Here is a 17,120-nt window from a genome sequence, read left to right on the forward strand (position 1 = left end):
TTGCATTTATGTAGCGCCTTTCACAACCCCAGGATGTCCTAAAGCATCTTACAGCCAATAAGGAATTTTCAAAGCGTGGCTATTGTTATAAAGAACAAATACAACAGTTAATTCGTGCACAGCAAGGTCCCACAAATCATCCATGAGAACGAACTGATGGTCTGCGAAAGAAAATATATATTAATGATGTACTTACTTCATTAGAAGACTATTGGAATTCAGTTTATATTTTAGACATTTCCAGACAGACCTTTTAAGAAAGGTTCGGTTTGTTTCAAATCAGACAGAAATTTGTCACAGAGAGAAAGCATAGTTTTGTGAAAATTAAAGTAGCATGTTAAAAGGGGTAAGCCTGAAGAGTTAATACCAAAGTGTTATTGTCTATGGATATATTCCCTGTGAAGCCCACTGGCTTTGGAAGGTCTCAAAATTCTCTTATGAGTTCCAAAGTTACTTCTCCAGAAGCAGCCAAGCACGGATAGAACTACAGGAAAGAGGAATCAAGCAGTCACATCAACCTATTACTCACCCCAGACTCCACCACGAACCAGGTGACTGCACCTATCATAGACTTGTGGATGGCCAGGCCGCACCAGGTGCTGTAGTAGGTCCAAAAGAATTCATTCAATTGCAAAAGAACAAAGCAGCCCATTTGATTGGCAGTACACCCACAAACATGCTCTCAATCCACCACTGATGTCAGGTAGCAGCAGCAGTTACCATCCACAACATGCACTGCAGAAATTCTCCAAGATCCCTAAGACAGCATCTTCCAAACCCATGTTACTTGTAGGGTTCCCAAAGGGCTTCATTGTAACTGTAGCAGACCAGGCACCTTGATTTGATCAACCCTTTAACATCCATTGTCCAATAAGGAAGAGAAAATGGACTTTGAAATCTTTCCAACTAGCTAAAAGCAGCATAAACCATTTACACTAAAACAGGATTGGGGCATGATATTTTGAAGTAATTAGAGAATGTCAGGGAAAAGTAGGTGACTCGTCCATTTGGTTCTACTTAGATTGAATTTAAATGCTAACTGCGTATTAGGGAACTAGCAATTAATTATTTAGCACAACAGTCAGGGACACACAGGTGCCCTCAACTCAATCCCAATATCATTCATGTTGAACCAAAACAGAAATTGTTGGAAAAACTCAGCAGCTTTAGCAGCATCTGGAGAGAGAAATCAGAGTTAACGTTTCAGGTCCAGTGACCCTTCCTCAGAACTTTCCTATGATTTCTCTCCTCAGATGCGCCCAGAGTTCCTGAGCTTTTCCAGAAATTTCTGTTTTTGTTTCTGACTTCCAGCATTCACAGTTCTTTCGATTTTTATTTTGTCATTCATGTTGATCCTTTGAATTCTTGTATTCTGGCTCCCTCTAGTGGCAGAGTTCATGGGTAACATGCCTGTCGTTCATTTAGCAGGGACTCGGAATTTCTTCTCTGCAGACTGAATTTCTTCAGTCCGCATTTGGTGCTAACAATAAGGAATGAGAACAAAAAAAGGGTTATTGGCTCAGAGAAAGCACATTTCTCTGGCCTTTTACCTGCACCAGCGTAGTCACGATGTTTTAAATGATTCAAGCTCTACTGTCCCACTGAGCAGATTATTCTGAATATTAAAGTTGTCTTCTGTGCTGACTATAAAGCTTCAAAATACATAAAACTTGTATTGCTGGTTTTCTATTTTCAGTTATTAATAGATGGCTGAATACTCAGTTAAACTTATTCAAACATTTATCCTCTGGCTCCCTGAGGGACAAAGGGCTGTAAGACTCTGACACTAGATCCAGTCCATTGCAATCTCTTTTGCTTGAATCCGAATAGGTTACTGTTCTTGGAATTCGTCTTTAAACGTACCTCACTAGGTCTTCCTTCGCAAGACCCATTGCCTTTTCCCCTCTAGTGGTGTCTGTTAAAATGCCACTCTGGCAGGGTGTCTGTCCAGGAAATGAAGTGCATGTCCTTTAATTCTCAGTCAACTCTCCATCACAGTGTCCTCTGGGCACCTCTGACCAGTCCTGTGCAGGCTTTCTTCATTGGTGACATCGTCATTCTAAGTGATGCCCAGAATCTTAGCCCCAGAATTGAAGAGGATTCGTACAGGACTCAAAATATCAACTCTGCTTCTCTCTTCATTTACACTGCCTGACCTGCAGACTTTCTCCGATATTTAGTGTATCCCTGACTGTCTTTAAGAAGGTGAGGGGAAGCAGAACCATCACAGTTTATAGGATGCAGATTCACCCACAGTAGTGTAGATTAGATTAGATTCCCTATAGTGTGGAAACAGGCCCTTCGGCCCAACAAGTCCACACCACCCCTTGAAGCATCCCACCCAGACCCATTCCCCTATAACCCACACACCCCTAAACACTACGGACAAGTTAGCATGGCCAATCCAACTAACCTGCACATCTTTAGACTGTGGGAGGAAACTGGAGTACCCAGAGGAAGCCCATGCAGACACGGGGAGAATGTGCAAACTCCACACAGACAGTCGCCCGAGGCTGGAATCAAACCCGGGTCCCTGGTGCTGTGAGGCTGCAAGGGCAGTGTAAGGGCGGGAGTTCAAGGATTGCAGTGATGATGAAAGAACATCAATCTATTTCTAACTCAGGCTGGTATGCGACTTGGAGAGGCACCTAGAGAAGCTGTCATTCCTTTTTTGTATCCAGCCCTTGTTCTGCCAGGTGGTGGAAGGCTAAGGTGTACTACATCCTCTGGTCAATTCTTTGATGTGATCACTTTTCATGGAGAAGTCTAGGTTCAGAGTCGCAACATCTAAGATTGAAAAATGCAGGAGGCAAACAAAATAGGGGAAGAAGTTGAATTTTGATGATTCCAAGTTTGAGTTTCAGAATCTGAGGAATGGGAGACCAAGGGTTTGAGGAGAGTGCCTCTTTTGGCAAAGGCAGAGATGATCCAATATGCCATAAGCCAATAAGTGGGGTTTGCCTCTGGATCACAAACTTCTCAGAATCCCTACAGTGAGGAAGCAGGCCATTTGGCCCATCAATGACTGGCCAAACAGCATCCTAGACCCCCACCCTAGCCCTGTAACCCCATATTTTCCATGGCTAATCTACCAAACCTGCACATCTTTGGACGGGAGCACCTAGAGGAAACTCAATGCATGGGTAAAATGTACAGATGGCACACAGATAGTCACCTGAGGGTGGGATCAAACCCAGGTCCCTGGCATTGTGAAGTAGCAGTGCTAACCACTGTGCCGCCCTCAAAGTTCTAGCTCCTACTCTCGGGTTTCAGCCCAGAAACTGAAGCTGACATTAAGTGCAGTAGGGTAGGAGCTGACTCTCAGATGAGATGTGAAACCAAAGTCTTGTTGGGCAGATGAAAAATTTTTTAAAATGGCGCAGTTTTGAAGAAGAGGAGATGAATTATTTCTGGTACCCAACTCAATGTTTATCCCTCAGTCAAAAGAAACAATTATCTGGCTGAAGTCACATTGCTATTGTGCAAGCTTGCTGTGTGCAAAATAGCAGAGGCATTTCCTACAATACAACAGAGACTATACTTTAACAAAGTGCTTCATTGGCTGTAAAGTACTTTGAGTAGTCCAGCGGTTGTGAAGAATGCTATACAAATACAAGTCTTCCTTGTTTTGAGAGAGCAGAGAGATTGTGGAATGTGCTGTATATTGTTCAAAAGTAAGCAGGAGTCAAAGAACTGTTATGTGCCCACAAAATAGAAAAAAAGTTTAGAGAGTCTGTTATTATAAAACATTCAGAGATGATTTGCATAATCTATTAGATGAAAAATACTTTCTCCTACAGCCATTGGGTTCAAGTTTACAACACTTGAGAAATACCAGATCCTGTGTAAAATTACTTCTCGATTCAACTCTGCTTTTTTTAGTGAATCTTAAAGTGGTAGAACCCTTTCCCCCAAATCTTCAATCCTTTAGAACTCACGTTTGGCAGTAACTCATTTTGATTAACACCTTAGCAGAGTCCTGTGCTATGGGTTTTATTGGAGGTTTGATGGATACTGTGGCTTAGCAGTTTGGTCTCAGATGGGCAATCCAAGAGGTGAAGAGTTCAAATCCTACAGTTGCAAGTTAGAAAATTGGTCATTGAGAGCTGCTGCCAAATGAAGTAATTTTAAAAGGTCACCAGTAAATTCCAAAAAGCAGTGAACGCCTTCAGAAGAAGGTATCTCCCAGAACTTGTGTGTCCATGCCCACACTACATTAAAATGAGGACCTACCTGCCTCCTCTGCAGCCCAATATCAATGATAGAATCAACTAATCCAAGAAGAGGTCACTCAGCCCATCATGCTAGTACCAAATGGCACTTTATATTAGTCCCACTCCCATCTCTTTCTCAATAGCCAAGCAATTTTCACCCCTTTACATTTTATTCACTTCAATTTTGACAGACAGTATTACATCCACAAGCACCATCCTATTAGGTAGAGAATTCCAAATCAATACAAATCTCAACCCAAAAATATATCTACTAATGTCCCACGTTGGCTCTTTTTTAAGCACATTAGATGTGTAACTGAAAGAACCAAAAATATGGATGCTGTAAATCACAAACAAAAATAGAGATTGCTGGCAAAGCTCAGCAGGTCTGGCAGCATCTGTGAAGACAAATCAGAGTTAACATGAAAAAGACCCAAAATATTAACTCTGAGTTCTCTGCGCAGATGCTGCCAGACCTGCTGAGCTTTTCCTGCTATCTCTATTTTTGTTAAATGTATGACCTCTTTTTACCAATAAACTCCTGCCATTAGGAAACAGTTTCTTGTTATTTATTGGATCAAAACCCTTCATGATTTGGAAATTTTCTATTAAATCTTCCTGCCAAACTACACATATTCAAATGTGGGAACCTGTTTTCTGCAGGATAAAAGAACATGCCAATGTATTATGTCTTATTAAATGAGCCAAAAGCATGGGGGAGCAATAGTTTTATGGTATTTTCTTCATGGCAACAACTTGACCAATCAGAGCTGTCTTGTCAACCAGCCAGCACTCATTCCTCATGTAGTATAAATTGCTGTTTCCTTTGTAATTTGTCATTCTTATGTCTGTCCTGAAGAGTGCAAGTTAGAAAGCTTCAACATCATTTCTCCTGTTGTGGCAATAATAAAGAGAAGCTCACCTGTGTTGGTTGGTCTGGTAATACATATCATTTCCTCTATCTGTAACTGGCTTTGATAAGCCTGTGGCAATCATTCTTTCAGCTTACGTCCTGCCAGTTAAGGTGGAGATGGAGATGGTCGTCCAACAGTACGAGAAGGCCAAACAGGTCCGAGAGGAACAACTTGAACGGCTCACACAGATTTGTCAGGAACAAGCTGTAAGTACGATCACAAGAGAGATCCAGTGTTTAGAAAGCACCTCCCACAACTGAGGATGTCCCAAAGTGCTTTACAGACAACTGTGTACTCCTAGAAGTGCAATCATTGATGTGATGCAGGAATGAATTTATACACAGCAAATGCCCACAGGTAGTGCAATAATAGCCAGTGACGTTGTTTGGTCGATGTTATGGGCCAGACAGCACTCCCTCAAAGTATATTCAGAAGATAGTCTAGACCCTAACTTTTTCTTATTTTAAAGATAAGTGTAAAATGATGCATTCCAGATGCAATCCAGTTGGTCAAACTGCCAGATTTGAACAAAATATATTTCATTCATAGACTAAAGTAAAAATACAACAAAAGAAATAAGAACTTCAACTTAACTCTATTGGAAAGCCTAATATAACAATAGATAATTAACAGCCACTAATTAAATGGCCCAATATAATAACATCGCATAAACACACCCTTGGCAAATGGCAAATTCAGTAAAATAGATTGTCTCACAGGCAATTCTCCAATCCAGGAAAGAAAAAAAAACTTTAAGAGAGAACATTGAGAGAGAGAGAGAGAGAGTAGCAGGAAGAGATGTGCTGCACCTTCCACCCAGCTTCAAGTCCCAGCAACAATTGCTTCTGGAAAATCAAAACTAAAAGTCCTGAATATGTGGGAGGTTGCCCCTTCCATTCAGGCTGCTTCTATTGCTCCAACTTAAAAAAAAACCCCAAGGCCTCACGAGCTGTTTACTTTAACTTAACTTTATTATGTAGTAATAGACAGCTTTGACCTCTGTCTTAAAACCTCTCTTCAAAAAAAGGACAAAATACATCTCTTTAAGCCATAGTATTGTCACAGAGACACAAAGGGAGAAATTCCCAACTCTTGTTTGAATTAGTCATGCAGGATCTTTAATGAGGAAAAAGCAAGAGATTGACTCTTAGGTCTTGTACTTATTCAGAGAGCTGGTACAGAGCCTATGGCCTGAATGGCCTCCTGAACATATCTATTTTATCCACTCAAGAGGGCTGAAGGGCCTCAGTTTAAAATCTTGTCCAAAAAGCAGCACTTCTGGTGCTGCAGCAGTCTCTCAGCAAGTCATGGAGTGGTCAGTCTGGATTTTTATCCTGAAACCTACAATCTTTCTGCCTTGGAGGTAAAAGTGTAAATCCAGCGAGCCACAGGAGACACCATACAATGTGTGAACTGTAGAATCGTAGCAATAGCCAATACAAAGGTGATTCCTGGAGCCCTGACAGAGAGGTCCAAGTCTTGAATTAACAGTGTCCCAGAGAGGACGGTGAATAATCTTTTTAAAGACTTTATCCTGATTTGATGGAGCAAGCCATGAAGTGATTTCATTGCTCACAAGCTGACCTGTTTGTTACCCAGACAGTATTGAGAGTGTGTGTTTGTCTCATGCTCATGTTAAGTAAAACAGCCTATCACAATACTTTGTCCCACAGGCCTGACGGGAAAGGCTTCACTTCATGTCATTGGTCACATTGCAGGGCCTTTTATTTGCACAGCACTGGACCCTTGAATCCTCTCCCTGAGGGCAGGTTTGATCCACAGAGCTGTAATTCCCACCAAGGGTTGGGCGAGCAGGCTGATGGTAAATCCAATCCAGGCTGTCGCTGGGACTGAGTTCCATGAGGTTGACACTGATCGAATCCAGTCCATCCATCTGGCCAAACGTCTACTCCCTCCAAGGAGTCCATGCATGTTGTAGCCTGGAATCATCGATAATGATGGCAGAGACTCCAACTCCCTCTCCATCTCTTGGCCGACCTGGAATCTCTGACTGCCTGCCATTGGCAAGTGTTGGTAGGGCTTATAGGTTTGACCCGTTTTGCTGCTTTAGGAACACACCCTCCTTGACCACCAATGGGTGGGACTCAAACTCTGAGCTTCTGGCTCCAAGGCAGGGACACTATCCATGGCACCACAAGACTTCCAAAGCAAGGAATGATAAATTATTGTCGACGTTATGGTGCACTAGTCAACATCAGTCTAATTGATGACTTTGTGGGGTCAGCCTGGTGAAAATTATTTGTTACCATACTAAATGAAGTCGCAGTGCTAATTGTGGGATCTTGCTATGCAGAAATTGGCTGCCACATTTCTGACACTGAAACAGTGACTACACTTCAAAATGGCTACAAAGTACTTCAGGGTTTGCCGAGGTTGTGAAAGTCGCCATGCAAATGCAAGTTCTTGCTTTCTGTGGTAACATTAAATCAAATTGAAATGGGAACCAAATGGTGTCATCGAGATAACCTCCAACAGGCTGAGATTTCTAAAGCTGCCCAACTATTAGAAGTAAATTGTTCATTTGGAGGTCAATGTTTAAATATTGCTGCTTCCTGGAATAACATCAGTAACAAAGCGGTGGACATAGCAAGAACTACAGATGCTGGAGTTAGAGTCAATACCGTGTGGAGCTGGAGGAACACAGCGGGCCAGGCAGCATCAGAGGAGAAGAGTCAATGTTTCAGGTCGGAACCCTTAATCAGGACTGATTAAGGGGTGGCAATAGACTTTAACTGGAACTTTACTGCAGTTTTGTAGTCACATGCATGCAGGAAACACTAAAGCTACAATTTTTTAATTCAAAGTAAATATTAAGATGTAAATTAAATTGTCAAAATTGATCTGAACGTGAGAACAGGTGGGCCCTGTTAAAGAAGATGGAATAGAAGAGAAACATTTCAAATATCTAAGTCTATATTATTGTCTTAACCATCTCCCTTCTTGACGTGTGAAGGTTAAGGGAAGATTCAGTAGAGGCTTTTTAAATTCTGAAGGTTTATAGTAGAGGAGATACATACAAACTACTTTGAGTTATAAGGATAGGCTGGGACTCTTTTCACTTGAGTATAGGAGGTTGAGGGGTGACCTTATGAAGCTTTTTAAATCATGAGGGGTACAGATAAGGCAAATAGCAAGGATCTTTTCCCTAAGATGATTGAGTTCAAATCTAGGGGACATTTTTTAAGGTGAGAGGAGAAAGATTTGAAACGGACCTGAAGGGCAACTTTTTCACACAGTCGATGGTTCATGTGTGGAATGAACTACCAGAGGACGTGGGAGATGCATATATAGTTACAGCAATTAAAAGACATTTAGATGCATGAATAGGAAAGATTTAGAGGGATACGGGCCAAATGCAGGCAAATGGAATTAGCTTAGTTTGGGAAATTTGGTCAGCATGAACAATTTGGACTGAAAGGTCTGTTTCCATGCTGTATGATTCTATGACTCTATGACTCTACTCCCAGTGACAGCGAGGTGGATATCAGAGCACCTGAAGTTGGGACTGCTAAATATAGGAACTGGGGCAGATGAAGAGAGAGAGTCTCAGGCACTGAGTTACTATGATCAGGAGTGTACAACATGAAGGAATGCTGGAATTAAATTCATTGATGACTTTCCAAAGGAACTTTCCAAAGTTGCTGGAAAAGTTCAGCAGGTCTGGCAGCATCTGCAAAGGAGAAAACAGAGTTAACATTTCGAGTCCGGTGACCCTTCCTCAGAACGTTTATGTACATTTGAAGAAAGTTTTTTGGGTTTCATAGGAAGATAAATTGAGTGGGTCTTTCAAAGGGCTTGCACAATGAGCCAAGTATCCTCTTTCATGCTGTGCATTTGCACTTAGGATGATAAATGGGGCTGACACATCCATTCATGGGATGTGGGTATTGCTGGCCAGAGTAGCATTTATTCCCCATCACTAATTACCCTGGAGAAGGCAATCGTGAACTGCCTTCTAGAACTGCTGCTGCTGTTCTTGGGCTATTGGTGCACCCAGAGTGCTATTTGGAGAAGACAGCCTGATTTGTCGTCCTTTGCAACTTGCCCTGAATTCACCTTGAGCCGTATGAGACTGGAGTCACAAGGAAATCAGACTAGGTGGATGTTGTAGGAGAATGAAGGATATCTGACTGCGTCTGTCTTCTTTGTCAGACAGTAGGGAACCAGTTGAGTTGTTGAGAACAATCTATCATCTCTTGCAGCTATTTTTTCTAGTGACAGCATACAATTGTCATGCTACAAACTATAGGCGGAAGACGGTAAGCCAGAAAAACCACTTGGCAAAGGAAAAGTACATTTTAAAACCTAACTTAAAATATCAAGAAGTGGCTCCTGGAAGAAAGGAATGTTATACCTGAGACTGAAAGACCTGCCATAGGTTTTCAATGTTAAACTGCAGCCTGTGTCAAGACAGTGACTGTCAGGGTTATACCATTCTGTTTCTCTTATAGATCAGCCAGTTCATGAAACAGGCCACAATGAAAAGACCACATGATAGAATTCAAGTTTACTCAGCACTGCTTTAAAATTAAACTGTTTCACAATAAGACTGGCTCAAAAGGGAAATCTGAGACTTAAACCAGAGAAACCCTTGTGCATGAGCAAACCAGGGCAGGACTTACACAGTTAAGGGTAGGGCCCTGGGGAGTGTTGCCAAACAAAGAGTCTTGGTGATGCAAGTGCATAGTTCTATGAAGGTAGAATCACAGGTAGACAGGATAGTGAAGAAGGAGTTTGGTATGCTTGCCCTCATTAGTCAGTGCATTCAGTATCGGAGTTGGATGTCATGTTGCAGCTGTACAGGACATTGGTGAGACCACTTTTAGAGTACCGCGTACAATTCTGGTCACCATTCTACGGAAAATATTTTATTAAACTTGACAAGGTGCAGAAAATATTTACAAGGATGTTGCCAGGATTGGAGGGTTCGAGCAAGAGGGAGAGGCTGAAAAGGCTGAGTTTTCCTTGACCGTTAGACGCTGAGGGGTGATCCTGTAGAGATTTATAAAATCTTGAGGGGCTTGGATAGTGTGAATAGCCATGGTCTTTTTCCAAGCGTAGGTGAGTCCAAAACCAGAAGGCATCAGTTTAAAAGGGACCTGAGGGGTAACATTTTCACTCAGGGGTGGTGTTTGCATGAAATGAGCTTCCAGAGGAAGTGGTGGAGGCTGGTATGATTACAACATCTGATATACTGGAAGGGATATGAATAGGAAGACTTTAAAGGGATATGGGCCAAATGCTAGTAAAGTGGTCAGATTAGGATGACTGGTTGCTGCAAATAAATTGGACTGATGGCTCTATTTCCATGCTGTTTAACCATATGAAATGTGCATCAGATTTTTGCAGACAAAGAAAGAAAGAATATGCATTTATATAGGCTTTTTCTGACCTCAGCATGTCCTAAAGCCTTTTACAACCAATTAAGCATTTTTGTTAATTACTGTGGCCTCATTTTCCTGCAGCAGGCTCCCACAGGTAGCAAAATGTTGAATGACCAAATAATGTGGTTTCAGTTATTTCAGTTGGAGAATAAACATTGATCGGAGTACAGAACTGAAGAGAAATGTGTGATTTATGCTGGACTGAATGGTCTCTATCAAATACATCAATCTTGGTGACACAAAAGCAGAGATTAGAATTAAAAGCTTATGGAGCCAGGAACATTTGTAGGCACAAACAAACAAGCCTTTACATATTACAGTCATACAAAAAATAAAGAACTGGCTTATTATTGAGGATACATCTTTTGAAAAATCCATTACAAAAAGCCCATTATAAAATATAATTCCCACTGATCATTTGGGAACATGAGATCATCATCTTGGTGCAGTGATTGTACTACCATTGTATGACAGCAGAGGGCAGTGAATTCACACCAATCTATTAAAACTGGCCTCTTACTCAAATAGTGCCTCCATCCTCAATAAAGTCTCTGTCTTTTGAGTTGTGCATGATTTATATCCAAATACAGTGTGGAATTTGATTTTTGATGATGTGTCCGATGCACACAGAAACTTATTACTTTAAAACCTAGACTCAGAGACAATTCTGTCCCTCAACCCCAACCCTTGGAACCTAACCAACTAAAATAGCACTTCTCCCATTCAGAGTGCTGGGCCAATATTTGTCCTTCAATCAAGATCTCTTAAAAAAAAGATTAACTGGTCATGTTCTCATTGCGGTGTGTGGTAATTTACCTTCTGCGAAGTGATTGCTGTGTTTCCTACGTTACAATAGCACTGACAATTCAAAAAATATGTAAGTGGCTGCAAGGAAATTTGAAAGGTGCTTTATAAATACAAGAATTTATTTTCTTTATGATTCACTGCTTCCCCAAATAAATTTGGCCCCACCCCCACATATGGGTCCTGTTCGTCACAGTCACTCCACTGCAATATCATGGAACCATCTTCCAATCATTGCTTCAGGATCACCCTTTCCATACCACCTGATCAACACACACATGCCTACAAGTGCTTGAGAGTTTCATTGTCTGTGTTCAACTGTGTGACTTTGGTCACTGATCCAGGCTCACTGTGCTTGGGTGATCACTCAGAGTGAAGTAAACAGACAGTAAAGAGGCCACAGAAACCAGAGCTGGGATAAACATTAAATTAGACTTTTTTTTGATTGGAGAGAGATTTTAAATACCATAAGACCACAAGACATAGGAGTGGAAGTAAGGCCATTCGGACCATCGAGTCCACTCCGCCATTTAATCATGGCTGATGGGCATTTCAACTCCACTTACCCGCACTCTCCCCGTAGCCCTTGATTCCTTCTGAGATCAAGAATTTATCAATCTCTGCCTTGAAGGCATTTAATGTCCCGGCCTCCACTGCGCTCCGTGGCAATGAATTCCACAGGCCCACCACTCTCTGGCTGAAGAAATGTTTCCTCCTTTCTGTTTTAAATTGACCCCTTCTAATTCTAAGGCTGTGCCCACGGGTCCTAGTCTCCCTGCCTAACGGAAACAACTTCCCAGCATCCACCCTTTCTAAGCCATTCATTATCTTGTAAGTTTCTATTCCATCTCCCCTCAACCTTCTAAACTCTAATGAGTACAATCCCAGGATCATCGTACGTTAAACCTACCATTCCAGGGATCATCCGTGTGAATCTCCACTGGACACGGTCCAGGGCCAGTATGTCCTTCCTGAGGCGTGGGGCCCAAAATTGGACACAGTATTCTAAATGGAGCCTAACTAGAGCTTTATAAAGCCTCAGAAGCACTTCGCTGCTTTTATATTCCAACCCTCTTGAGATAAACGACAACATTACATTCACTTTCTTAATCACGAACTCTATCTGCAAGTTAACTTTTAGAGAATCCTGGGCCAACACTCACAGATCCCTTTGTACTTCTGCTTTACAAATTTTCTCACCATTTAGAAAATAGTCCATGCCTGTATTCTTTTTTCCAAAGTGCAAAACCTCACATTTACTCATGTTGAATTTCATCAGCCATTTCCTGGACCACTCTCCTAAACTGTCTAAATCTTTCTGCAGCTTCCCCACCTCCTCAGTACTACCTGCCTGTCCATCTATCTTCGTATCATCGGCAAACTTCGCCAGAATGCCCCCAGTCCCTTCATCCAGATCATTAATATATAAAGTGAACAGCTGCGGCCCCAACACTGAACCCTGCGGGACACCACTCGTCACTGGCTGCCATTCCAAAAAAGAGTCTTTTATCCCAACTCTCTGCCTTCTGTCAGACAGCCAGTCGTCAATCCAAGCCAGTAGCTCACCTCGAACACCATGGGCCCTCACCTTACTCAGCAGCCTCCCGTGAGGCACCTTATCAAAGGCGTTTTGGAAGTCTAGATAGATAACATCCACTGGGTTTCCCTGGTCTAACCTACTTGTTACCTCTTCAAAGAATTCTAACAGGTTTGTCAGGCACGACCTCCCCTTACTAAATCCATGCTGACTTGCTCTAATCTGACCCTGCACTTCCAGGAATTTAGAAATCTCATCCTTGACAATGGATTCTAGAATTTTACCAACAACTGAGGTTAGGCTAATCGGCCTATAATTTTCCATCTTTTGCCTTGATCCTTTCTTAAACAAGGGGGTTACAACAGCAATTTTCCAATCATCTGGGACTTTCCCAAACTCCAGTGACATTTGATGCACGCTTAGAAAGTAGAGTCATCCCTGAATTTTTCTGAGGAAAATCAAGTATTAAAATAGACTAAACACTCAACCTTCCAAAGTCACTTAAAAAAATATCCTATGGAAAGTTTCTGTATAAATGTGAATTGTTTGGTAAATGCAAATTCACCATAGTCCTACCACATCATAGGGCAGCTCTCCCATTAGAGAGAGGTGACTGGGTGGGGGTTTAACCTGTGTGTCACCAAGACACAGGCAGGGGAAGAGGCAGAGAAGGAATGTCATTCCTGGTAACCTCCACTAGTGTGGGAATTAAACCCAAGCTGTTGGCATTATTCTGTATTGCAAACTCACAAGCCAACCGGCTGAGCTAACCAAGCCGCTCCAGTTCTGATGATAGTAGATGTCTCTCATGATAACGTGTGTCTATATTTGTACCCAATGTATAGTTTGAAATCAGACAGCTAAGGGCCCACCTAGCACAGCAGGACCTGGATCTCGCTGCTGAAAGGGAGGCTGCTATGGAAATGCACCACGTCTGGAACAAGCAGAGCAGCAAGTTTCAAGTAGTTGATGGCTCCGCGACCGGAGTGTCCGATGACGAGAGTCCCGACAGCATCATTGACCCACGCCAAACACAAAGTAAGGAAACCAACAAATGTCTGTTTGCACAATTCTGCTCTGGTTGGACAAGTTAACTTTACTAAACTAAGCAGGTGGCTATGATCCCACTGAGGTTGAAGTTTGGGGTGCAGCATAGTCTGCGCTCATGAGACATGGGTGTTGCTGAATGGGACAGTATCTGATGCCCGTCTCTCGTTGCCCTTGTGATGGTGATGGTGAACTGCCTTCTGGAATCTAACCCTAACCATTGACCCTAACCCTAACCCTAACCCAAACCCTAACCCTAACTCTAACTCTATCCCTAACCCCATCCCTAATCCTATCCCAAACTCTAACCCTAACCCTAACCCTATTGCAGTCCATTGTAGATAGCAATGTTTAAGATGCATTTAGACAGACAGAACAACAGGCAGTGAATAGAGGGATATGGACCATGTGCAGGTGGTGGGATTAGTTTAGAATGTCATCATGGTCAGCACAGGTATGATGGGCTGAATGGCCTGTTCCTGTGATGTACTGTGTACTGTAGGTAGACCCATAATGCCATTTGGGAGGAACATAGAATTAGAACAGTGCAGGGCCTTCGGCCCACGATGTTGTGCCAACCTATTATCCTACTAAGATCAATCTACCCTGCATACCCTACATTTTATCATTCATGCACCTATCCAAGAGTCATTTAAATGTCCCTAAAGTATCTGACTCCAGATACTACCACTGCCAGCAGCATATTCCACACGCCCACCACTTCCTGTTTAAAGAGCCTACCTCTGACATCTCCCCTATACCTTCCTCCAGTCACCTTAAAATTATGCTCTCTTACAACAGTCATTTGCGCCCTGGGAATAAGTCTCTGACTATTCACTCTATCTATGCCTCTCATCAACTAGTACACTTCTATCAAGTCCCCACTCATCCTTCTTCACTCCAATAAGAAAAGCCCTAGCTCCCTCAACCTTTCCTCATAAGACCTATCCTCCAGTCCAGGCAGCATCCTGGTAAATCTCCTTTGCACCCTCTCTAAAGCTTCTTCATCCTACCTATAATAAAGTGACCAGAACTGAACACAATATTCCAAACGTGGTCTAACCAGGGTTTTATAGAGCTACAGCATCACCCCACATCTCTTAAACTCAATTCCCCTGCCAATGAAAGCCAACACACCATACGCCTTCTTAATAATCCAATCAACTTTCATGGACGTGGACCCCAAGATCCCTCTGTTCCTCCACACTGCCAAAAATTCTGCCATTAACCCTATAATCTGCATTCAAATTCAACCTTTCAAAATGAATCACTTCACACTTTTCTGCGTTGAATTCCATCTGCCACTTCTTAGCCCAGGTCTGCATCCTGTCAGTGTCCTATTGCAACCTGAAACAGCCCTCCACTTTGTCCACAGCTCCACCAACCTTAGTGTCATCAGCAAACTTACTACCTCACCCTTCCAATTCCTCATCCAAGTCATTTTATAAAGATCACAAAGAGCAGAGGTCCCAGAACAGATCCCTGCGGAACACCACTGGTCACCAAGCTCCACGCTGAATACTTTCCATTTATTATCACCCTCTGTTTTTTATTGGACAGCTAGTTTTGTATCCAGACAGCCAAATTTCCCTGAATCCCATGCCTCCTTACTTTCTGAATGAACTACCATGTGGAACCTTGTCAAATGCCTTGCTAAAATCCATGTACACCACATCCACTACTCTACCTTCATCAACATGTTCTGTCAAATCCTCAAAGAATTCAATAAGGCTTGTGAGGCCTGACCTGCCCCTCACAAAGCCACACTGACTATTTCCAATCAAATTGTGCTTTTCCAAATAACCAGAAATACTATCTCTCAGAATCCTCTCCAATAATTTGCCCACCACAGAACTAAGACTGACTGGTCTGTAATTCCTAGGATTATCCCTATTCCCTTTCTTGAACAAGGGAATGACATTTGCCACCCTCCAATTATCTGGTAGTACTCCAGTGGACAGTGAGGATGCAAAGATCATCGCCAAAGGGGCAGCAATCTCTTCCCTCGCTTCTCCTAACAACCTTGGGTATATGTCATCTGGCCTAGGGGACTTATCTATCCTCATGTTTTCTAAAATTTCTAGCACATCCTCCTTTCTAACATCAACCTGTTCGAGCAGCATATCAGACTGTTTCACACTATCCTCATAAAATACAAGGTCCCTCTCACTGGTGAATACTGAAGCAAAGTATTCATTAAGAAGCTTACATATCTCCTCCGACTCCACACACAAGTTCCCTCCACTATCCCTGATTGGCCTTACCCTCACTCTTGTTCCTCACGTAAGTATAGAACATCTTGGAATTTTCCTTAATCCTACCCGCCATACCCCCTTCTAACTCTCCTAAGTCCATTCTTCAGTTCCTTCCTGATTACCTTGTAACCCTCTACAGTCCTGTCCAATCCTTGCTTCCTCAACCTTAAGTAAGCTTCCTTCTTCCTTTTGACTAGAAGTTCCACCTGACTTGTCATTCAAGGTTCCTTCATCTTAGCATCCTTTCCTTGCCTCAGAGGGACAAACCTAACAAGCACTTGTATCGAGTGCTTCCTAAACAACCTCCACATTTCTGTTGTGCATTTCCCTGAGAACATCTGTTCCCAATTTATGCTCAGTAGGAATTCCAGGATTTTTACCCAGTGACACTGAAGCAATGGTGATGTATTTGGAAGTCAGGGTGGTGAGTGGCTTGGAGGGGAACTTGCAGCTGAAGGTATGCTCATGTAACTGCTGACTTTGTCCTTCTAGATGTAATGGTTGTCGGCGTGGAAGGTGGATTGTAAGCATCTTTGGTGAGCTTCTACAGTGCATCTTGTCAATGGTACGCACTGCTACTATTGAGCATCAATGGTGGAGGAAGTGGATGCTTGTGGATGTGGTTCCACGATGAAGCAGGGCATAGCAAGAAATTCTCTTGCCTGCAGTCCTAAGTTTTGTAAAATATCAGCCTAGATTTTATGAGTCTGGAGGTTGTGGACTGAAGAAAAATCGTAGACCCTTGAAGCTTGTTTCTTTGTTGCCATTGAAGGAGTGCAACAAAGGTTGGCTGGATTTGTTATAGTGTTGACAGGCCTGCCCTCTGAAGTGTGATACAAATTGGATCTGTATTCTGTCAAGTTTTGAAGAGTGATAGGTGATCTCATCGAAACCTACAAAAACTTAAAGGCATAGACAGTGTAGATGTAGTTTAGGTGTTTCCC

The 17,120-nt window shown here is 42.5% G+C and overlaps 1 protein-coding gene across 5 annotated transcripts in view; it reads left to right on the forward strand.

The window, feature by feature from the left end:
* tmem266 (transmembrane protein 266) overlaps positions 1-17,120 on the forward strand; it is a 152,514-nt gene that overhangs the window by 114,124 nt on the left and 21,270 nt on the right. For all 5 annotated transcript variants that reach the window (XM_048520483.2, XM_048520482.2, XM_048520484.2 and 2 more), the window contains 2 exons: positions 5,219-5,334; positions 13,720-13,912. In XM_048520483.2, the coding sequence (XP_048376440.2) occupies positions 5,219-5,334; positions 13,720-13,912 (309 nt within the window). The remainder of the gene's footprint in view (positions 1-5,218; positions 5,335-13,719; positions 13,913-17,120) is intronic.

Source organism: Stegostoma tigrinum, chromosome 36 (genome assembly GCF_030684315.1).
Source record: "Stegostoma tigrinum isolate sSteTig4 chromosome 36, sSteTig4.hap1, whole genome shotgun sequence".
NCBI classification, from domain to species: domain Eukaryota; kingdom Metazoa; phylum Chordata; class Chondrichthyes; order Orectolobiformes; family Stegostomatidae; genus Stegostoma; species Stegostoma tigrinum.